Here is a 25,809-nt window from a genome sequence, read left to right on the forward strand (position 1 = left end):
CCGACGAAGCCCGAGCCTAGCTCGGTAATGCTGTAACAATTCCACCCACAATACTAATAAATGTTGCATTAATCTTAAGACGGAATGTTTAAAGATTTATTTCGAATGCCTACCTTTTTCCTAATATCTGATATCTTTTAAAAATGCACTAAACTAACAAAACTGGAATTTACTATGTAAGTCCAGAAGTGAGAATGTTAGGATGGTGCCTGCTATGCAGCGTAGTTTCATCATCGTTTCAGCATTCGCCCTCCAATAGGATTTGTAGTCGAGATTCACCATCATCAAATACACTGTCTATGTAAAGGAAAAGCTTTGGTCAACCATGCTTATCAATGGAAAACAGTGATATGAATTCAGGCGTGAGAGCTGAATTCGGCTACATATTACCTGTGAGGCTAGGGGAGCCACATTCAACATACCATGTTATGTAAATATTAAGGTGTGGATCCAGAAGGTTATAGAGTTATATTCTATCTTGAGAAGTAAATTGACAATGGATAAAATGGAACTTCAAGCACTTGATCTTACTTTACAATGAATAAAGTGACACTGAACGTGTACAGCTCCCACTAGGAGCAAATCCTGGAACTGGGTGATATATATTTTTTCATTCTTCGGTTTTAGCCTCGTTCAAATACCGTTTAGAGGTTTTCTAAGTCTCTGAGAAGATCTAGGGGTAAAGGCGGCCTGACAACATCACCTTCTGTATGTGCCTATTCAATATACACTATTAGAAATGCATTTAAGAATATCCAGTAGAAATTCAGGATCTGAGCTACAGTTAGCTCAAAAGAAGTTAATGGTAGGTATATTGACTCCAATGTCGCTCGTGGGACATTCTGAACATGTTATACCAGATATTCCAAAACATACACAAGAGAATGTGTAATCATCCAAGTGGCTACACAAGCAGCTTTATAGGCAGATGGTCGGTCACACGTACAAACCTTGTATACATCTGTGTGGTATGGTATGGTATGACATTTTCCGTTCGCCAGAGATCTTGGCATGATGGATTATGGTTACTGCTGGGCTCTCATTCTGAGTCACTTGTGATTAAATTAAATTTTAATATAATATCTGGGTTGATATATATTACTAATATTAATTAAGTTAAAAGACACTAGATCTGGTTTTAGGATAAGATTAATTTTAGCTGAAGGTTTGTACGCATATATATGTATGTAAATAGGTTAATCCAATTGATATTCTATTTTCAGCTCATATATATATATATATAGACAGAGAGAAAGAGAGAGAGATATATATAGTGGGATTTCCGGCCCACTATATTAGGAAATTCTGCTAGAATAAGTTAATACCACGAACAGAATGAACACTATTCAACATTTTAAAAAGTAAGTGATGTAACTTTAACTAAAGGTTTTTCTAAATAAACTGATAACCATTTCCAGGTCATTTCTTGTGAACCAGAAGTCTGTGGGTTTAGGTTATGACATTGTAATTGTCGAATACTTATATTTTTGCAAAATACCATTGAAGACTGAGCGTTTATTATTTCACTTAATATCATTGTATAAACATTGAATATGCTTTCTTCAAAACCTGTCAGGCTGTTTGTTGTCACTAAGTCATTTACGTACACAAAGGTGAGACCATGGTGAAGCTCTTTTCGTGATGGAAGATTTAGCTTTAACTATCCTGTAGCTTAATATAAAGAACGTACGAAGAGTAATTATGATTTGATGAAAGGTAAATAATTAAAAAGAAGTTATAGCCTTTCCCGGTAGTCTAATGGCTAGCTTCTTTAGTGCAAGGGGACGTGGATTCGATTCCTGGTGTGGATAGCCTTGAAATTTGAACTCATTAGATTCCACTTTAAACTGTAGGCCCATGTCCCTTATAGCCTTGGTGTTGAAAAGTGACGTTAAACTCTAAACTACCAAACCAAAAAAAGAAGAGGTTGTATATATATATTCCTCATCAGAATAAAAAAAATATATGAACCTGTGGTCAGAAGTACCTAGTTTCGTAGTTATAGGATGCCGAAAACGTGAAAAAATGAACTCTAAAGGTCCATAGTTCCACTTCTATAGGACCGATCGCAGTCGAGCCAAGACATCACTGAGGAACTACTATGTGAACTATCCAAATATTCATCTTTAAGAACCACCGGTACTTGCGCAATCATTTTTTAGAGAAGCTGTTTGGGAGTACTCGATCACTCTCCACCTACCTCTCTAAAAAAATTGGTGTGCAAGTGCTGGAGCATTCTTAAAACATTGATACTTCGATAGTTCATACCAGTTCCTCAGTGATGTCTTGACCCGACTAGGATAGGTCCCATAGTAAAAGTTCACTTGTTTCGCGTTTTCGGCACCCTATAACTCAAACACTATTTACTTTTGAGCCCAGTCCATATGAGCTTTTTATCTTATTTTGGTGTGCGGAATCTGTTCCCAAAATATTGTGACATATTTTTTGTAACACCCTGTATAAGAACTAAAATCCTTATGACTTAACAGGTTTCTACTTCGCAAGTATAAATAATATTTTAGTGCTTCACACGTATTGCATAATATTTTCGTGCAAGTAGTATGAACAAGAAATTCATCTAACATAGATAACTGAATTTCCTCGTTGATTTTAATCTAATATCTACTTTATTTTTTATTTTCTTTTTTCAATGCAGTGTTCCTTTTATTTGTCAGCTAATGATGTGAGAAACAAAATAGTCTATTATATGTAATATATTACTGCATTTCTATATGAAATTTCATGTGTCTTTATTACATCACTACGCATTTACTTAATTTTCAAAATTTTTCTTCCTTTAACTAAAAATATTTACTGCTAATATTCATGAGGCGTTCTGGGTGATAAAGACGAACTCAACAAGAGTTATATGCAATCTGAACACTCGGAAATTACATTTGACTAGTAATCTTGGCAGACAATTCGCGTGCCTATATATTTAGTTTGTAGAAGTAATTCCAATAGCAGTTTTTTCAACTTTCCCCTCAGAAAATAAATGGACAATATTTTTGACCGTTCAGAGTGTGCAAGTATTTGCCGAGTTCATCCTTACAAATTGGAACGTCTCATATTATCAATGTGAAACAATAGAGTCAGAATACCTGTGTTTTGTTGTGACTTGTTTCTCAAGTTCCTTTTGCTTTGCCTTAGCTTCTTGTAGTGGTAACTCTCTGCTTAACCAATCTTTAATCATATCTTCCGCTGAATTTAACCAATCTCCGAACTCCTTACAATTATTGTGAAGACTTCTCCATACATCCAAACACTTGGACCATCGACTGTTGAAAAGAAAAAAACATAATTACAGCCGCTGAACTAAGATTTCTATGTTTCTAACTAAATAACATAGAAATAAAGTAACATATTTCAAGATTGCTTTAAAAAATGAACTTTTCAATTGAATTACTTATTTGTGAAAAGACATAAAGGCAATTTGTCTTAAATGTGACGTTTCTGAAATGACCAATACAATTCAAATTTGCCTTTATTAGAATGAACCTCTAGAAATTAGAAATAAATTTATAATTATCTCAAAATTTAATGTCAAAATAAACTGAAATATATATATATATTTAAGGAAACTTATAAATAAAAGTAAAATAATTTAGTATGATTCAATTTTAGAATATATTTATATATACCCTACATGAGATACTAATTCAAATTGGTTTATATCACTCGCGAAATAAAAATCATCAAGGAATTCCAAGGAGCCATCTGCAATTATATAACTGACGGCGCGTATATATCGAAATCCTTTACATTTACAACCAATGATTATCCGTGAACTAACATTTTCAAAATATGTATGACTCGCCATGTTAAGAAGTAACTTTGGATTAAAAGCTAACCGTCACAAATAATAATAATTAAAAAAAAAAAAAAAAACTAAGAAGATAGTACGAGTCGAATAAATTCATCCCATTTCAATCATAGTCAAGGAGAGCTATAATGGGACCTCACAGGTCTATTTCTGCGAGAATAGTAAGAACATCAGTCAGAGTTTACAAGCTGGATGTACTGAGTACAGCATCAATGACCTTAGTAACACCTTCTTTATATGGTCAAAACTGGAGCTTCTATCAGAATTTAACATCAGACTATTCAAATTGAAAAGCAGCTTCTGACTGGTCTATTGCCTGTGTTGGGCTTAATCTTCATGACTAAAAATTGAAATATTTTCCCTAGACTATATCCTGCAAGAGAAGGTATTCCAATGCTGCCAGTGTGGAGCACTGTGAAGGCAGTTGTAGGTTTACTTGTGGATGTATTATGTAACGCAATAAGCCAATTGCCCCCGAAACTTAAATAACCTGTATGCTGACGAAAGAAAATTATTTTGAACAAAATTATTTTTATTTTGTGTTTCTATGTACTCACGTATACATACTATTGGAACAAAATCTCTCTGTCGGTTAAGACTACGTTCAACCTGTAATTCACATTTATGATAGTTTTATATTTTTCAAATACAAGAATTCAAGACGTAAGACGCATCTCGGTCGAACGTGAGTGTCACAACTTATTGTTGCGTGTCCACTTAACCGTGTCCCACAATTGGAAGGTTTCGTCCACGATTAATTTTTTGAGGTAATCGTTCCGACATGGATGGTTTATTAAACTTAAGAAGCACGTTGGCCTGCCAGTCAACAACAGAACATGGCTTCAAAGAACGATACAATCAATACACTCTAAGAAAACATTCCGTATTCAGTTTTTGCTTCTAAAGAGCAATTTTGTTATTTACGAAATAACCTGATATAGCGATTGCGACAATCCCTTCTTCGTCCGATACCCATGTCTTTTCTATATCTCAGTATTACCTGCTATAGTTCTGTTCTAGACGTGACGATTTCCGTAGTTTGTTACTTTTTAGGTTCACCAAGCTCTAAATAAAGACTATTGACACTCGCCACGAACCCAAACCTCATGAAACAGCATCTTCCTATTGCTACGAAGAGTACCGGGTTCAATGGAGGCCATCGACAGAGTCAGAAAGAGAGGACGATTTTTCACGCCACGCTAGCACAGCATAGTTAGGAAGTGGTCAAACCCTACACTTTTGATAAATGATATGAAGGGCATTGAATGGTCGAACTTTTGGTACGAACATCGACCCCGGGAAGAGGAACTGACAACGGCAACATGAATCACCAGAAATAATAAAAATCTTATGGAGCCCTGATTCTTGATGATTAGCACTATGATTTCACCGGAGCATTTCTTCGAGTCATTCTTGGTCAGTTACTTTTATCTTTTCATCATAGACATTCTATGTGAAGTTTTGAAGACTTAGCCGTGTGAGTGATGGACACTTAATCACCAAATAACTTGTGTCGAATGTGTGCTTTATGGGTGGAACCGATTACAGAATTTGTTGGAAGAATGAGGACAACGACAAGAAAGGTATACACATAATTTAAGCTGATTAAATTTCCCTTTCTTAGCCTCATCCCTATGCAGTCGCCAAAAGATTATAATATTGAATGCGATGCGAGGAGTTATGTTTTGTTTCAAGCATTATAACGTACGCTCTATAATCTATTTACTCAAGCCAAGCGAGTTAGTCTAAGCTCTTACTAAGTATAAAAAGGTTAAGTTTTTCTGTTTTATTTCAAAGAATTATTGTTTATATAGGCACTTTTTTATATCACAAAAAGTAAGCTCCCTCGTGGCTATGTGGTTAGCGTACACGCCTTTGCCGTGGGAGACCCAGGTTCGATTCCCGGCGGGAGCTCATGTGGTTTGTTTTAAACGTTAAACTGTAGCTTCACATCACATATAGCCTCGCTGCTGAACGGGACGTTAAACTCAAAATCAAATAAAATCAAATGCAACAAAAGTATCATTTTGTACGATGGAGATATCTGTGATTTTAAGTTTCTGTAGCACTTCTCGTAACACCACCCATCAGCATTTTATATTATTTCATATATATACACACACACAAATGAAATATACCGGTTGATGTTAGTACGTGGTTTCTGAAAGAGAGTAAATACATAAACATACCTGTGCCTCTCTGCATATCCTCGATTAACTTGTGACCACTCTTCTCGGAGTTTGTCTACTACTCGTCGAACTTGATCTGCTTGTTCTCTCCTTGCGCGTTTCATAATAGTGTCACGGTCGTACTCTATTTCATCCACACTAGGCTTCAGCGTGTTCAAAGCCTCTTTCACACTCTACAAAACAATCGAAAATAACATTATAAACAACTCGATAGTAGAATAAGTACACAAACATATTGAAAATATGTTTATGAGTACTTGCGAATTTCATAAAATGAAGAATTAGTTGCAACTGAAAAAAAGAAAAAACAATTTGAGAAGTATGGATTTAGAATGATCTCACGCAGAAATGTTTGTATACAATATGGATAAATTCTACTTTGTTATTCGTCGCTATTGAACATAACTACAAACACAGTTCCGTTTCTGTTTTAAACTCTAAATGTCACAAGACGGAAAACACCGACAATTATAACGAAATGATAACAAAACAATCTGGTGAGAACAAGTTGGAGGGGAAAAATTATCATAAAACAACTGTATCAATATAAAACAGTTAGCTATTTTTAGGGACAGAGTGAAATGCTCTTCTTTTGAATAAATTTATGTGGTTAAAAATAACTAGGCTATAAAACTTGGTAAAATCGTGGTGAAAAGAACGCTGAATAATGAAGGATCTCCTCTATGTCAGTTAAAGAATATTCTAATAACATTCCAATAATAATAATAATAATAATAATAATAATAATAATAATAATAATAATAATAATAATAAGTAGGAAGGAGAAGGAGGAGAAGAAGAAGAAGAGTTTATCTATAGCTCTTCTCATCCATTTTATTTGGTGTTATAATTTATCGAAACTAGAAGTTAAAATGAATACTAACCTTAAGACACTCCTCTTGCGACGGAAAACTCTCGTAGTCCCGAGCATTTAGAGGGAAACTATTTAATTGTCTTGATATCGTAGACACAGCTTCCCTTACTTTGTTTACTCTAGTGACAAAATCTGAAGCCTGAGTCCCTCTTATGTCCTAGAAAGATATAAATATTGTGTCAGTAATGGAAATAACTACGTTTCTACACTGCTACTTGTGAAAACTACAATACGAAAAGAAGAAACGTGTGACTGAAGTGAAATTTATACCACAGATTCTTTACACTGTTATAACTGTGCAACATCTTTCAGTATAGTGTAAAATCTCTGCGTGCTCTGATCAAAGCCACTATATGTAGTGGTACTGAATCAAACGAACGTTGGATGTGGTCCTGAAAAATCATATAAAATAAATGACAAATTCTGACCAAATCAAATGCTATCTAATTAATAATAGTGTTATAATTTCGGCAAATATACTTTGCCAAAACAGTAACACTATTATTTATTATATAGTATATGTTTTATTCAGAATTTGTCTTTTATTTTATACAAAAAGTTCTAAAGCTAGAATGAATGGCATTCTGAAAAATTTTCTGATACTTTGCTTGTAGGTGAGTCCATAATACTGTGTATATCAATACTATTGACTGCAGGAGCATGATCAACAAATGCCAACAAACGTATCTTACACATCTTCGATGGGCTAAATGCAGGTCGCTGAAGCAGCGTACTCGCCGATTTTCGAAGAAAGCTTGCACATTCATGAATTCGTATTGTGCTGCTGAAATATGTTTCTGGAGTTATTTAATGTGAGGGAATGGTATCGGCCCTAAGTAGCGCTTACAGGTCAGGTTCCTCTCAATTTTAGAACCTAAGACCGCGCGGTGTATCTATCGGCGTCTCACACCACTCACCTTCCGTTCGGTCGCTATTCAACAATAAACGTTGCCAGATTCCGTTCACCTTGATAGCGTATGATGCATATGGTCATTACTATAAGATACTGTGGAACTTCCCAAGAATACTAGTATCTGGTACCCAGCACGCCAGCGACTAAGTTAACGTGTGCATTGTAGCCTGATCATTAGGCGTTTTTGGTTCTGAGTCAATGGAAACTAATGTAAAGACATACACATCACCAGTTCAGCATTAATCAGACGTTGTCGAACTGTTGACGCAAATAAGTCCACACCAGTTGCTATGCTCAACCGTCGAGGTAACACTGTTGATGATGCTGTACCATCAACAACAGCCATGCGAACAAGATGTCTGTCATTTCGTGGTGTGGTTACACTATACGATCCATTGTCCGATCTTCACTGCGTAGGACTTCCTTTTTTTCAGTCCATTGTTTCCACACATGTATTGTTGTTATGGCGATATGGTCTGTAGCGGCCCCTATTTTGTAGTAAGAGAAGCCGCCTTTCTGTAGGTTGATCACTACGTCCCGTTCGAACGCAGTCGTTTGTTCACATTGCGTTCTTTGACATCGATGGAGCATAGTGGCACTTGCCCACACGTTTTCTGTTCACTTCTCTGGTCCCTGGTTCGATTCCCGGTGCGGACACTTGGTCGAAAAAGTGTAACAGATTTTTCACGCCAGTCATCCTGTGTGAAGTTTTTTCTAGGTTTTACTCACTCACACCAGACAAATGACAGGATGGTACCTAACAATGGTTTCAGGCCCCTTCCTTTCTTTCTCCTCATCTTTAATTTAATGTTTCACGTTTATGCCTTTTACGATAATGGAAAGGGATAATAAATGGAACTAATGATTATGAGAAGAATTGGTGACATGGGAATACGGTTAGGAACAGAAGATGCCCACCACAAGCTCGCATGGCCTGGAATCGAAACCAGGAAGCCCTATATCAGATATGAGAGTTCTACTACTGAGTTTCCGTTATAAAATTGTATCCTTAATATTTTACAAAGTAAATATGTCTGATACTTCCAATTATGCTATGCATGAGTATGGGAATTCATATAGAATGAAATCCGTCTTACCGTCTTAGAGTAACGGTAGAAGAAAGCGCGGAATGACTCTTTGATATGAAATCAAGAATTAGTTCCGTTTCTTCTTATTATTACTGTACTGAAACCGGAAGTAGCAGACCTTCCGTTTTCAATATATGATCTTGGTTCCGATTTCAAGATCACAGCCAAAAATTTTAAAGAGTTCGAGAGTTCCTTCATGGCTAAACGGTTTGCAATCGCGCCTATCCGAGTTTGATTCTCAGTAGCAACTCATGTGATTCAAATCCCAAGTTGAGCTGTAAATCCACGTCTACACTATCAATAGGGCAACCATACGCCCCGTTTTGACCGGGACAGTCCTGTTTTCGGAGCGTGTCCCAGCCGTCCCATCAGTAGATGGAAAAAAGTGATATTTGTCCCGTTTTATGCAAGTGAAAGAAGTAAATAATAAACCCAGCCCTTACGAGCATGGTGAGAGATGCTGGTAGCTTGATACCTGGCGGGAGAGGATATTGGTTGTGTGTTGATAACACTAGAAAAGTCAGTATTGCGCAAGGAGGTGTTCATTGTCTACAGAAGGGTTTTGTTTTCTTCTGAGGATCGTGTGCGTCCCAAGCAGTCTGTTGTGCAATTTAAGTACGGAAACAGGAATCATGTATTTGTTTCCAGACGTGAGGATGAAGAGCAACACGCGGATATTTTAAAATTAGTGATAGAAATCTTGCATACGAATATGATTTATGGTTTTACTGCTGTGTTCATTTACATTCCGAATTCAATGAAAAATTTCTTTTCCACTAAATATGTTTGCAGATATATATATATGAACGTGTCGATTTCCAGAATATATTATATACACTGTGGTCTACCACTTTTTTTTATTAAAGTTGTCCCGTTTTTAACTGTTAAAATTATGGTCACCCTAACTCTACATGAAAACTAATTAATTATTTGCCTGAAAATAATAACAAACATGATTACAAAGAAAAAAATGTATACTAACATAAAGGAGACATATGAATATCTACATTTTATAATATATGCTAAACGGATTAATACAAGCAATAATGTATGACTGATTAATCGTCTGCTTCCTTCGGAAGTACTCATGTATTAATGTGCACATTATCGGTGAATCGAGGAGAAGAATAGAACTCAACATCGACTTCATATCTGAACGACTCTGTCTTCTTTTTAGCATTTAATATCCTTATAAATTTATACCTGAAACAGCTTTCAATAGTTTGTAAGTGTACAATATTGATTTTCCCATCTTAGAGCAAAATTTAATACAGGTACGCTGTTCCAATTTTTCCCTCATTACCACAGTCTCGAAAATCCATGGAAAGCTGATTTCTGTCAAATAAATTTCCAATAACATCATCTATATCAATTTTGGTCTACATAAAATTAATCTGTATATAATAATAATAATAAAAAAATACTATTACCTTTCCATCAGTAACAACCTTCTCTTTTCGCTTGTCCTTCTGGAAATGTCTGAACTGTGAATGAACTTCCTCCCATTTAGTGTTGATGTGTGTTACAACAGTGTCTTCATGTTTCACCTGCTGTCCATCCAGATATTCACACTTCTCATTCAAACATTTGATTTCCCCTTGTTTCTTGTCAAATTCTTCCTGAAGAGACTAACAGAAAAAACAAGGAAACAAACTTACAAGAGGAACAAAACAAAACATGCATATAGTGAAATACAATGTGACACAAAACCTAACAACCAAGTTTAGATGTAATCTTATGTGAAGCTAAGTTGACGAAACGTATGCGACATATTATGTGCACTTGAAGTTTTGTAAATGTCTTTATCAGAACAACCATAAATCTTAGGAAGAATTAAAGTCAGCCACAGAACGTGGAACTTTCGCTATTTTAGCGGTTCTTCTTCGCAAAATCATGTTAAATTTTGAGATAAGACTACACAAAATCGTTAAAGTTAAGGAAAAATATATTGAAATGAAGTAATATAAATGGCAGGATATGTAATCGCAACTAAAATTTACATAAAAACTTCCATTCAGTATAGTATCTTTCATTCAGTATAGGAGAGCCCAGTCGGGTTTTAGAGCGCTGGTTGCATCCATGAGAATATTTGGCGGGACATAATTTTTCACTGAAAATGGTACAATCAAACTGAAGAATGCTAGACTGGGGCGAAAGAATTTAGAAGAGAATGATAAATTTGGGTGGAGAATGGTAAATTTTGGAGGAAGAACAGTAAATTTTGGGTGGAGAATTGTAAGTTTTGGGGAAGAACGGTAAATTTTGGGTGAAGAATGGTAGGTTTTGTTGGAAAGGGGTAAATTTTGGGTGAAGAATGGTAAGTTTTGGAGAAAAAGGATAAATTTTAGGTGAACAATGTTAAATTTTAGGGGGAAAATGGTAAATTTTGGGTAGAAAATGAAAAGTTTTCGGGGAAAATTACACATTTCGGGGAAACAATAATAAATTTTTGAGTGGAGAATGGAAAATTTTCGGGAGAGAATGATAAATTTTGAGTGAAGAATGTTAAGTTTTGGGGAGAAATGGTAAATTTATGGGTACAATGGTACATTTTGGGAGAAAGAATGCTAAGTTTTGGGGGGAAAAATGGTAAATTTGGGTGAAGAATGGTAAATTTTGGGTGAAGAATGGTAAGTTCTGGAGGGAATGGTAAATTTTTGGGGGGAAGAATAGTAAATTTCGGGTAGAGAATGCTTAAGTTTTGGAAGGAGAATGGAAATTTTGGATGAAGAGTGATAAGTTTTGGGGGAAAGTGGTAAATTTTGGGTGGAGAATTATGAATTTTGTAGAAGAAAGGTAACTTTTGGGTAAGAATAGTTAACTGGAGTTAATAAGTTTTGGGGAGAGATTAGTTAGCTTTGGGTGGAGAATGGTCAATTTTGTGGGAGAATAGTAAATTTTAGGTGGAGAATAGTAAGTTTTGGGGGGAAGAATGGTAATTTTTGAGTGGAGAATGGTAAGTTTTGGGTGAAGAACGTAAATTTCTGGAAGAGAATGGTAAATTTGGGTAGTTGTGCCTAAGCTTTTGGGGTGAGTGGGCACCCGTAATTCAGTAGTAGTTATTTGAAATTTAAGTTGGTAGCTGAGTTTTGCGCCACCCTGTATGGTATATTTCTACTATTCATCCTACAGAAAAGCCTTTCCCAATCAGTGCAGCTCTATGAAGCGTGCTGGAAAATTTTAAATTTAAAAAGTTAATTTTAAATCGTCCAGAAAGCCTATAGATCTAGTCTTCATACGATTTATTTTGTTTCTACCGTGAAGCGTTCAATAATGAGAAAAATTCCAATTTGGGACAGATTGTACTATTCAACGCTTACAGTGTTAGCAATAATGGTCAATTATATATAAAAACTTGCAGAATCTTATTCTATTATATTTTATATTGTTATTAATAAAAAGTCGAATTACAGTACCGTGATGATGTCTTTGACGTTCAATAAACTGTGCCGTCGGTAAAAAAGATACAGAACCACTGCTATATATATATATATATATATATATATATATATATATATATATATATATATAGCAGTGGTTCTGTATCTTTTCTGTAGTAGTTCTGTATATATATAAAACTAGTCAATATCGTTGATGCATCATTTTACTTACACATTGTTCTTAAGATGCAAAAAAGCTGGCTTTATTTGAAAAAAGGCATTTTTTTTCGCTTTTTTGACTTTTTATGACTTTCTTGTTCAACTACAACTTCTGTTTCCCTGTGGTGAATTCTACAATTAAGAAAGTGTGTTTACAGTATCCAGTACTTGTGAGTGCTATGTTCAGTGTGGTGCTGCCTGTCTTGATTGGTTTTCAAACTGACATTGCAGTTGTTTCTACCAAGTGAACGTTATGTAACCACCATATCCCAAATGCCGTTTGGGTTGCCTAACTATCTTAACAAGTTTCTAAAAGTTACACATCTTGGTATACAGTTTTAGTGGTTGCCAAAATACAATCTGGCAGGCAAGAAAAAAGTATCATAAACAAAGAAACAGATACAAAACTCTTTTTTTTTTTTTTTTTGGGGGGGGGGGGAGTATAAAATCTTAAAATCTTGTCTTGCTTACATTTCATTCTCTGTTCGGGAAACATTTTATCCTGAGCTTGAAAGACTTCAGTTTATAAAATTAAAACTATAAACGGCTATTTTGGAAATTATGTTAGTTTAACTTCGGATCACTTTACCGAGACTATAAGCAACATCAATAGCTCGCATCCATTGGAACTTCCATTGGAGAACATCTACTGCTGGTCACTCTAAATGCTTCGTAAGTGAAATAAAAGGTTTTTTTTTTTTTTTTTTTTTTGTATGTCCCTTTAGGTTAAAGAAGACGGATAATTAATCAAAGTGAATGATTGAGAAATTAATTCTTTTGTGTTCTTCCAACGGGAACCGAACCAGGGACCATATCCACTTAAGGCACATGCCTAATCACTAGATCAGCGGGGAAGGACAGGTTGTTTGTAAGAGGTTGTGACAATAGCATGAGCTCCGTACCTGACAACTGCTACTAGGACTGACATACTCTCATCACACCACCCCGAAGAGTTCGTTCTTTCGCGTTCACTTTATGTTTAACCTCGTTATAGTAGCAGTGATTCACGGCAAAATCAAAAGTCATTTACAGTCTTTCACACGAATTCCAACAAATTTTGGATAAATAATCTAAATTTCTTAAGTATATCTTAACATCATGAAAAATATAATGTCAATGTGACCCTCTCTCCTAGTCTTATACTTTATATATATATATATACTATGCATTTATTTGTACACTTTGCTAGTTAAAATTGGTTAAAGAAGCAAAAATGGTTGGCTTACAAGAGATATACAGGATATGATTATTGATCCATTGTCCTGACGAAAGCGTAATCTTTTAGTGAGACAGAAAAATTTAAAAAGATTATATATTAATCTTTTTAAATTTAAAAAGTCAGATTATATATCTGACACCAAGAATAAGAAAATATCAAAACACTATGACAAAGCATACCTGAAGCTGTCCCTCGTCATTGTTAGCTTGTTCCAGTCTTTTTCTGACGTCCCGCAACCACGCCTCAAGTTCTTCAGCAAGTTTGTTATATTCCTTTAATTTGTCTTCAGCCTCCTGTGCCTCAGATCTTCTCTTCTATCAAAGAAAAATACTCTTGTTTATATTTAGCTATAGTCACAGAAAAATTTATAATCACAGTGATTAACACATTCATATTCAAAAGAATAAAAATTACCTTCCAAGATTCCTAGATCACTTACAGAGAAGCTGAAAAGAAGAAAAACACACACACACACATTGTAAAAACAAACAGCACTTTCACAGTGCATTCATCGAGAAGGAGTTTGGTTGAAAGTCATTTAGATTCATTTTAGCGTTCTATTCCGCTGACAGATTAGTACTCTATCCTGAACATTATACTAACCCGTCAATTTTAACAGTACTGTGGGTAGTCTATCAAGCAAGGATGATTTCAGAAAATTACTCCCATAGGAATATATGAGGAACCGATGTTTGATTGTGTATATGTTGGGACTAACTAGATGGATCACGATCATGAACAAACTTGATTTCTAGCTTTCGATCCCCTACATCCTGGCGAAAACTAAGTAATCCACCAAGTAGTTCTTGAGCTTTTGTGTCTCCTGGACGAACACAGACAGAGAAGGAGTAAACCAAACTCCTTATAACCCTCAAGTATTCTCCCTTGACATTCATCATCATCATAGGTATTCTGCCATTATTGGCAGGTCACTTGCCGCAACTGAGAAGCTTCCATGCTCCACGGTCTTCCGCTAACCTCTTCGACTTCACGTACGATTTCTCTGTTTTCGTATCGTCCACTAATTGTAGCCTCCTTGGCCTTCTCCCTCTTTTTCCTGCCATCATACCGTCTAGCACATCCCTCACGATATAGTTCCTTCTTAACCAATATCCCAACCAGTTTCTCTTCCTTTTCTCAATAATATCCAAAACTGTTATTTTCTCCCCGACATTTCTAACACCCTCTCATTCGTTGACAATCGTATATTCACTACAAATACACTGAAACATCACAAGATCATTATAGACCACATATCACAAAATCTAAAAACATAATCACGCCACACACTAAAAAAGGGTGAAATATAATTACTTTCCGCTACATGCTTCAAATAGAAGGGGAAGAATTAGACAGAACTGAAAATTATATGAACTTTCTTAGTTTAATGTCCTACAGATACGCTTTTTAAGGCTAAATCAAAAGGATGATTAATGAAATTCAATGATTATGGACGAATTGGTGAAATGGAATGTGAGAAGAAACAGAACCTCGGGAAAACCCATGTTATCTACCACAAAAATCACACAGACAAGAATCGAACCGGGATATTGAGTCGGAGATGAGCGCTCTTCATTGAGTCACCGTGCATCTCAAGAAGACAAAAAATGAAAGAAAATTTATAAGATAAGCCTACTGTTCAGCCTTCTATATTGGCAAAACTCTAATTCATCTTCCCATTTGCAGCAACAATTACTCCCGCAGTGCTTAATTTCCCCATCTACCTGCCTACACTACTTATCACAGCAGTAAATTTCATCTCACCTTTCGAGTTAGTGTACTCGAATTCATTCTCCAGACTTCATTTTCTTATGTCCCAGAGGGGGTCGAAATCATATCACAAGAACAATTAATATTTCTGGATGTATAATCAGTGCTTATTTTTAATCTATAATTAATGAGTTTATTATTACAGTATCTTTTGCAACTGGACGGCCCTATAGTATTACTTTTCTTGCAAATATTAGCACACTCAATCAAACAGAAATCATACATGATCCTTGATCCACTTGAAGCAGATCGTTAAAAAAGATACACAGCTTCTGCTGCAATTAGTAGAGTCTGCCGAGTTAAGGTTAGTAGTAAAGTACCTTATTTAGCCATAGTAAGTCCGTAACAAAATCATTTGCTTATTTGGCTAGCACACTGTGAGTTCAGAATAAATATTATACTATTTCGTTCTTTATTAGAATTCATTCCTTAATTAGCTGATGCAAACTTACGTATTTCCAACCTGTATAAGCAAAATGTTAATATAATAGAACTCTACATGTAGAGTAAAACTTCTACGTTAACTTACCTCAGTTTCGGTCTTCACTTCTTGCCATTTTTGGCGAAGTCTATCCTGAGACGATTTGAGACGTTCCGCTAATTCTGGGTCTTTAGCATGAACTGTAAGGACTAATCCATCGCCTCGACTGATAAGAGTTGCTGCATCGGGAGCTAAACCATTTAATTCTGACTCAAGAACCTACAATGTAAACCAAAGAAATAATTAACATTCACATATTGTTATTATTATTATTATTATTATTATTATTATTATTATTATTATTATTATTATTATTATTATTATTATTATTATTATTATTATTATTATAAAACCTACCCAAGTCTAAAAAGGTGATTTTTCAGGTGGAACCTAGACGTCCATTCTTAATTAACTTGATTGATATTTGAAAAAATACCAGAGAATTACCTTGCAAACCATTTCTTATGCTTTATTTGTTTTGATTATTATATAGAGACATTCAGTATCTACAACGGCTTTTATCACAGAAACGATATATATATATAGGGTGGTCCAGAAATCTAGAACAGATGATGTAAGTGGATGATATATGTATGTAAACTCATCAAATACCAAAATGGTAATTATAAGTGAGTTCAGTTATTGATCTCACGATCCAGTTAGTCACCATCTTGAAATCAAGTCCAATTATAACAGGAAGCGGGAGAGAGAGAAAGAATAATATGCGATATATCGATTGACAATAGCAAAACCTAGGAAAACGATGATAGTATGAGATATTACATGAAGGAACAATTGGAGCTCAATATAATCCTCAGATGCCGAAATCAAATTTTGGGATTCAATTCCCCATATGAAAAAGAAAGAAAAATGTTCTAATAAATAAGGGTAAAAAGGCATGTACTTTTTCATACCTATAAGCTAACAAATGAACAAAAAGAAAAAAGTTAAAAAAAAAAGGTGGAGGGGAATGCAAGATATGACAAGAAGAGAACTCATCAAATCCTAATTCTTTCCTAGTTCTACGCTAGGAGGGTGATAACAACATCACGTACCAAAAATACATAAGTTTAATACAATGAACAGGACACTGAGCAAAACAAGTTAAATATTTGAAAGTAATATGTTCTTTAGGGAATGTTACAAAATTAACGGCTTTGTTATCCTATTTCCTCTACTTTTTTCTTTAAAAAAATTCCAAATAATGTTTATTTATTGAACTTCCCATCACCATTAAGTATATAAAATCCATGTATACAGTTACTTGTATTCTTATATACCATTCCGCATTGATGTCCTGCACGTTAAAATTTAAAAAGTTTACTTGATAAAATTTAAAATTTTTAGGTGTTCATTTAATGTATATGTTGACTAATTATTTAAGGCAAAAAGAAAAGGAAGAAGAAGAAGAAAAACATGAAGGATTGAAAAAAACTATAAATTACGGTATTCATAATGTCACCAAAGTACAATATGCAACACACTCAGAAAATGTAACATAAATTATGGTATTTACAATGTCACTGGAGTAACATATGCAACACGCTCAGAAATTTTAACAATCATTTCGCTTACTTCAAATTCTGATTACTGAAAATTCCTTGTACTTTTTAGCTTTCGGATTTCCGCTGGAGCCATGTTCATGTAAGTTAACAATAGAAAGTGAAATGTGATTTAAAAATTCAAGGAAACATAAAGAAAAAATATATCCAGTATTCCTCCCCCCTTCCCAAAACAAACACACACACACACAAATGAGTTCGTGAAATCAAGAACTGTCTTCGCTGTCCTCCTTGAACAAAAGAACACCCAACTTGAGCCCTCCAATTCATTTTGACGTGAGGCAGCAATCGGTAAGGTGATTTTGCACTGCTCTATTCCTGTGAGTCCGTCCCTTTATATTTCTTTGATGTTCTTATCAGTTTTCTTTCTATTTTAACTTTAGTACACAAGGTTTCTTTGGAGAGCCAACAACTTGAATATGTAGGATATTTTCAGAAATCAGAATTTCAAGTAAGTAAAATGGAGACTGTAGTAGTAATTCTTTTGTTTTGCTCAACTGCTAAATTTTCTTTTTTAGTACAATGCGTTTAAAGCAAAAACTTGTTCTTATCAGAAATAAAATATGGTAACGTAAACAGGTTGCACCATTCAAGCACTTTACCTCCAATCTCTTGCCAGGATCTCTCTCCCCATCTAACATCTTCACACTGGTGAGAACTTTGTCCATTCTCTGCAACATCTCATTAGTAGCTTTCTCAAACTCTACGACGTCGCTACTCTCCGCAGTTGATTGTTCCACCCGCTTAGCACTTAACACTGGTGACGTCACCACTGCCAGTGCTTGTTGAGTTTCTGGAATGTAACTAGTATTGGTCGTTACTGACGAGACAGTTGTTGTCACAACTGCAGCAACAGGTTCCGGGGGTGGAATCGACAGATGAGCTATCTTGGTCTTTGTTTCTCCTACCTCGACAACACGAACTTCCTTTCCAGGGGAAAGCGCAGCCTGAAATTATTTGCATTACACTCATTTATTTAACGAATAAAGATTTCTATCACACTACACTTTCACTACTGAAAAACAAAATTATAATGTGACAATTACCGCTATTGATATCAAACACACAAAATCAAAGAATATCATTAAACAAGAGGATATTTTAGTACATTTTCATTATCATAGTTTAAAGACACTTTCTCCTCTCTTCTTTTACGAAGATTACTGAAAGCTAAATAATAACTCATTGGGCTATTATATTGTATTGGTATTATACTAGGGGTAGCCAATTCGTCGATCGGAAAGTCATGAGAAGCAGCCCGCGGTGGTCTGTGTCATATCAATCGCGGTTATTGTTTTATGTCTCCCTCTAGCGGTCCCTCTAGTAAACAGATAAGTACACCGCCAATGATTTCTGAAATGAAACGTAGCCCTCAAACATTGGCCACTTCTGTACTGTACAACCGCAATTTTGAAGTAAAAAATTATTACTACTGTTAATACAGTCAACCCTCCCATTTAACGGACTAACTGGGAGATGGGGGAGGGAGAAAGAGACCGTAAAATCAAGTGTTTCGTGAAATTGCAAATTGTATCATGAACAACATTCAAAATATCATATTACACATAAAATTGTGCTGTATAATGCAAAATATTTAATGTGTATACCATATTAGTATCAAAAACATTTTTCATCTACGTATTAGAATGTGAAAAAAAAAGGCCCAAGTTTCAGCTGCTCTCCCGTTGAATGTGTTTTGTTAATAATCAAAGATTTAAATTGCCTCTAATCTTCATAATCAGTCAACACTTCTGACTTCCAATTACATTTACTACATCAATTCTTTCTGTTAACTTCGAAGTTCATTGATTGGAGATCCGTCAAATCAAAGGTTTATTGAATTATAATTAACATTAAAAGAGAAAGGATTAGACTTGAACACAGTACACTATAATTCGGTATTTTTCCACGATATGAAAAAATCGTTTGCACGTTTGAGAGGCCTGAAACGGAAACTTATCATACCCATTGGAGAATAAAAAATGAAGGAGGGATGCTAATATGAACAGAACAAGTAATCAAATTTTATCTTGATGGACTACGTGCGTTTAAGTATGTAAATAAATCTCGTCTTTATTTTACCACATGCTACATCACTCACAAAAATCATGGTCTATCAATCTGTTATTATTTCTACAAAATTGAATAAGTAACATGTATACGGTACTCAGTATATTGGTGAATACACGTTATTTCATGAAGTATTCAGCTTTCTCTAGCTAAATGAGAATTTAGGAATTTCCCATAGGACACTTGGAGAAAAAATTTTCTGACAGAAGCTTTGTGCATTTACTAAAACACAATAGTTTCAAGATTACTGTATACTCCACTCTTAAAATCACTCCTGTTGCAGGTATTTTTTAATTTAAGTACGCAGTCTTTAACTTTATATAGATCAACCGGAGAGAAATCCTCTAAATATACGAAGAAGAGAAAAATACATTTAGAATTTCTATTTAGAGTAACGTTTATTACTTGATGAAGAGAAATCTACTTTGATAATCACGAATGAGACTAAATAGCATGTATAATGATCTCCTTGATCTAAGCAAGCAGAGTTCTACATCGGAAGAGGTAATGATACGATAGAACACGGACGTCAATACGTAAGCATAAATGTACGAGCTCTGAGCAAGGTCCTATATTTCAGAAATTAAAAAAGCACAGAAATAAGGTCAATGTCTGATATTTATTGCAAGCTCAACATTTCAATGCACTGTTTCTGAGATAATATCAACTTCAACTATATATATATATATATATATATATATATATATATATATATATATATAAAACATGCAAATAATATTACTCCACTTTTGCGTGAAATACATAATTGTAAGCAAATCTTCCGTTTCCTTGAAAAGACTGTCTCAAGTGTTGTTCATAAGCAAAAAAGCAAATTACAAAAGCGGTTTCGAAGCGCTTATGAAACTAAAATACGATTCATCTTGGGAGGGAAAATACAGTATGAATTAAAAGCATAGTCACTGTCCTAACGTGTTGCCTTTCCGACATTTGTAGGAAGCTTTAAAAGCTTTGAGTATTATTCCACACTTATTTTCTTAGAAGGCAAGTTTCAACAATAGCAAGCAAAGATCAATAATGTAGAGCTAAAACGAAATCAAACTATGCAAATTCTTCTAATACTGATGGTACAACAAATTATCAAAAAAATTAAATATATCTAATTTATTTGTCATAGAGTTTTAAATTAATTAGCACTAAATTTAAAAAAAAAAAAAAAAAAAAAAAAAACCAGAAAGAATTGTTTGCAGAAGAAATAATAATACATTAAAAATCATTTTATGAAACACAATCATCTTAAATCCCATAACCATAATAACTGGTGTGACAACTTTTTGTGAGCGTGCTCCAACGTCATCTGTTAGCGACTGGTGGAACTACCTCTAGCCTAGCGACGAACACGCGAACAGCACGTTGCGTTGTCTCTAACAGGCTATCGGGAGCTTTCTGGACGATATTTACGTGACTCTTCAGTTTACCTCACGATGCTAGGTGGACACCGAAAATTAGGGTGCACGGACTGGGAATCGAACCAGGGACCACACGGACGTAAATCCAACGCTCTAACCTCTAAACTACGAAGTCATTTTATCTCAAATTTGTTATCACTTAAAATGAAATTGTATTTTCTGTTGGCTGTCAGAAAGTTTATTTCTTCTAACAAGCTCTAATGTACATATCGTTAAAGAAAAATCTACCCAATATCTTCTGAGAGACCTTTTATGTGTGTATCCTGATATTTTGTATCATGTTTCAAAGATAAAGAGCCTTTTGTTTGAGGTACAAATATTTGATATTTATCTCAAAATTAAAAAAAAAAAAAAAAAAAACGTTTTATCCTTGTGGTAGTTAATAATTACTCAAAATTTACGATTTTTTTTTTACTATAAGTTATTACAGTAATTATTTTCATTATTGTGATAATTTGCATGTGTATAGTAACATAATTGGATGGTAGATAAGGTCTTATGATATCCTTTAACTTCAACTCATCCAAACAAATTAAATGAATGAAGCGAGAAAGAAAACTACCTCGGAATTAATGGACGAATTTGCGTCAATTTTCTTTGTCGTAGAGTGAACGTACTTTTCTCTGAACTCTTCTCTTTCCGAACTTATAACATCAGAGTAAATAAAGAAATGCATGCATGCTCGCAATTCTACAATTATACATATAAAAAGTGTATTGTCTATATTAAAAGGTTTATATGTTTGTGGTTAATCCTTTCGATAATGAGATCTCAAAAACCAGAAGTGATATAAACGTGCTGTTTTCGCTGTTCGATTTCAAATTTTGTGTACATTTGCCAGTTTTCATTCAAATTAAAAAAAAAAAAAAAAAAAAATTGTCTATTTTTCTATTCCACATTTTAGGCCTATTAGTTTAATACTGCCACTATGACGTTATGGTTAATACCCTTGTGAAAAGCAATCAATAGAGGAGCTACGTGTAGCGGCTTAATGGACATTTCAGGCGCTTTGCTTTAATCTGAATGACAAAACCTATTGCAAGCTGGCAATTCCGAAGGCTTGTGGACCCACAATGACGTGTACTCGGATATGGAATTATAAGAAAAGAAAAAATATTTGCATTTGGTATCATCTATCACTTATACAAGATTGCCACAAACTCACCCCAACATTCTATATGTTAAAATACTACACTAAATGTTTGTCTATAGCAATTCAGTCCCTTTGAGAGTCTTCCTGTTCTTTACTTGTGTTCGTAAAGAAACTTGCATAGATATAGTAAGAAGTGGAATGGATATTCACGCTCATATTAGAACTGCGCTATGTAAATAGAGCAGATTCAACTGTTTATTCGAAAGTACTAAGTATAGTAGTACTTTGGAACAAAAATACTATAATTTTTATCAGAAAATTTTGTTCGTATACACTAAGAGAATAATAGATTATCATCGTATACGACCTTATGAACATCATTACCTGTGCACTTACAATTCCTCAATACATGGTTAATACTTTTTGAGGCTATAAAAGATAAAATGACACACTTACAGAATAATTACATAATTAAAAATTTGACGAAGTACAATATTCTTCGCCCAGAAAAAAGAAAAATCGATATTTTAACTTTAATATCATCACGTAAAGAAAAAATAGTAAAACTCCATTGCGAAATAAAAATAAAATTATGTATTTTCCTTACATTTTACTTATTTACCAAATGTATAATATATTAAATTTATTCTAAATAGTATAAAATTAATAATAAAAATCAAGTATCTAAGAGAAAGGAAAGAATCTTTAGCATGAAACTGTTTTTGAAGTTGGTGATAAGATACAACATCTCAAATTATTTCTATTATTTACTGCGAAACAAATTTTCAAAACGACACTAAGTTCCATAGTGGACTAATGCTGAGTAGGGATTGACCATTTCCATTAATTTATACAAAACTTGTGGCGCTCGGATTAAAGCTCACCTAAAACTTACGAGCCTGACATACAAAAAATAATACAATGTTACCATTTTCCTTTTACTTGTTTTTCGTAAGTGAAAGGAGATAATGAAGTGCAACTTAGCACAATTATAGATAATGTTATTCTACAACAGAAAATATGAACCTGACGAATACTCAGTGTTGCCATCAATACAAATTACAGTGTTGCCAGAATAACATTTCTTCCAAAATCTAAGTTAAGGCACCGACTAGAGGAACGAACTCAATTGCATTTTGATTACGTATCATGTTGTCTTGGAATCCTGTGAACTATTTTTTAAATAATAGTTGTATGTAGTTTGTAATAAACAAAATAGTTTTAACATACAGTTATTAAAATTAAATAATAATGTTGTTTAAAAAGTAGTTCACAGGATACAAAACAACATGATATGTAACCAAATGCCATTTCCGTTGAGTTCGCTCCTCTAGTTACTGTCTTAACTTAGATTTTGGGACAAATGTTATTCTGGCAACACTGTAATTTCTATGGATGACAATACTGAAAATTCTTCAGATTCATATTTTCTGTTGTAGAATAACATTATCTATGATTGTGGTACGTTGCATTTCATTATCTCTTTTCACTTATGAAAAACAAGCAAAAGAAAAATAGTAAATTTTGTATTATTTTTAGTATGTCAGGCTCTTAACACTAAAATGACAACATTTTTTATAAAAGAAGTGATATATGTGTTCATTCGTTTAGGAGAGCAGAATACGAGCAATTATTTATTGAAGGTATGTACACCATTCTGTGGATTCTTTGGATAAGAATTTTACTGCAAGTGTCTGCGTATTCGAGGCTCGAAAAAATAGGTAATGAGTATAGTTGAAAAATGCATTAAAATAATGAAAAACAACTAGAGACTCAAAACTTGAAACCAATCAATCTTTAAGACTTTATAGGAACAATTCCCATTATTTTTACAAATAACGTTTTTTCATTGCAAACCAAATAAATAAATAAAAGAATAGGTCTACGATAAATAAAAAAAAAGACAAGTTATGACGACTCAGAAACAGCACAAAAGAAGCTACTGAAGGAAAGCAGAATGGGTTAACAATTTTGTCACAACACTTGAAACAAACTAAGGAACACATTCCACAGGGGTGCCCACAAGGGGGGGCTATGACGCAAACTGCGTCATTGAAATATTTGGGGGGGTTAAAAATCTAGATAAATATGTTTGAGAGGGTGTAAAAATTAATCGAAAAGATTTTTTTTTCATGGAAGAACACCTACGGATAGGCAATTGAGGGGGGGTGCGTCATGGATATGAGGGGGGGGGGCACCACTGCATTCCAAAGTATCTCTAAAATGTTCAGCTCTCGCAGGAAATATACACGGTGTCCCAAAAGTAATGGTAAAAAATGAAACCACAGATTCCTGGCTCCCAAACAAGAAACAAGTTTGTATGACATATAGTCCGGAAGTGGAGAGGGGCAAAGCTAGACAACTCCATATGTAGGGCGAAAGGAACTTCACACCTGCCAGCGGAATAATGATAGGAGCTAGAGAGAGAGGGTTCATAAATACATAAAAATCATATTTGCTTGACATGTTATAATACGCATGTTACATAACTGTGCCAGTGATTCTTTTTACATCATTTAAGGATTCGCTGAATGTCTATACGGTAGGGATAATGAAAAAGTACAGTAAAGATGGAAACCATACAGAAAAGAGTTGTTATCCATGGCACGATTGCACCCTCATGTACAGTCCGCAGCAAAAAACCTGCAACATGAGCATGTAAGTTTATTGTGAAACTACTCCTAACAGAACAGGGAATCAACATAACGTCTAAGTGGCACGAATCACACCAGGAGAAACCTCGGCGTCCTCCCCTCCACATTTATTTTGGAGCATAAGACTTCGTCGTTCCACAATAAACTTACATGCTCATGTTGCAGGTTTCTTGCTGCGGACTGTACAATGGGAGTCAAAGTAAATGCCACTGAGCATGATTGCATGATTTCAGGGAGCAATGGAAAGTAGTATAACAGATAGAAACTTGCAAAGAGAGGGTAGAAATGAAAAAAAAAAGTGTAACTAGTCGTGTAATGTAATGAAATAACAGGCAGAATCCACAACAACGCACTGTATTTGTAACGTAGTATCTAACACAGAGTAGCACTACAAACTGCTATGTCGTACGTGCTAACAATAAACGTACCTACAAAAGAAGTGCTGTCCTCCTACATCTATGCAACGTGCTAATCGTGAGTTTCGAATGCATTCCATCACTTCCAGTGTGTTGCGTAACTTTTCACACGCATCTTCAATGCGGTTTTGTAAGGTCGGTAAATTCCTTTCCCTAAGTGCGAAGTTCCTTTCCCGCACATTCGAAGCTGTCTAGCTCCGCGCCTGTTCACTTCCGGATTATATGTCGTATAAACTTTTTTTCTTGTTTTGGTGCCAGGTATCTGTGGTTTCATTTTTTACCATTACTTTTGGGGCACCCTGTATTTACACAATAATTGTAATTTAATTATCTATTCATGCTTTTCCGTCGGGGGGGAAAAAAAAAAACTATTTCAGGCCGAAATGGAAAATGGTTTAATCCTAAAATTTCAGATTCGAAGGAGAAAAACATTCACATTCGCGTTTTCTCTTTATATAGGGTGATTTCAAAATAATGAGAACGAATTTTGGTGGCGACTCATTACATTAATTGAACGGGAAAAAATACATATTAAATATGGACCGAGAAATACATCCTTCAACAAATACGTAAGCTACAAAACGTAGAAAATATAACTCTTTAAGCCAATCCAGCTTGACAAATATGAACC

General features: G+C 34.5%; 1 protein-coding gene across 8 annotated transcripts in view; it reads right to left on the bottom strand.

Moving 5' to 3' along the window:
- The window catches only part of Dys (Dystrophin), a 1,830,839-nt gene that overhangs the window by 1,258,621 nt on the left and 546,409 nt on the right, over nucleotides 1–25,809 (bottom strand). For all 8 annotated transcript variants that reach the window (XM_081729421.1, XM_081729456.1, XM_081729463.1 and 5 more), the window contains 7 exons: nucleotides 18,121–18,465; nucleotides 16,005–16,175; nucleotides 13,885–14,019; nucleotides 10,318–10,515; nucleotides 6,897–7,043; nucleotides 6,013–6,185; nucleotides 3,102–3,278 (listed from right to left, as the gene is read on the bottom strand). In XM_081729421.1, coding sequence (XP_081585547.1) covers nucleotides 3,102–3,278; nucleotides 6,013–6,185; nucleotides 6,897–7,043; nucleotides 10,318–10,515; nucleotides 13,885–14,019; nucleotides 16,005–16,175; nucleotides 18,121–18,465 — 1,346 coding nt within the window. The remainder of the gene's footprint in view (nucleotides 1–3,101; nucleotides 3,279–6,012; nucleotides 6,186–6,896; nucleotides 7,044–10,317; nucleotides 10,516–13,884; nucleotides 14,020–16,004; nucleotides 16,176–18,120; nucleotides 18,466–25,809) is intronic.

The sequence above is a fragment of the Thermobia domestica genome, chromosome 1, assembly GCF_964235325.1.
Source record: "Thermobia domestica chromosome 1, izTheDome1.hap1.1, whole genome shotgun sequence".
Lineage (NCBI taxonomy): Eukaryota > Metazoa > Arthropoda > Insecta > Zygentoma > Lepismatidae > Thermobia > Thermobia domestica.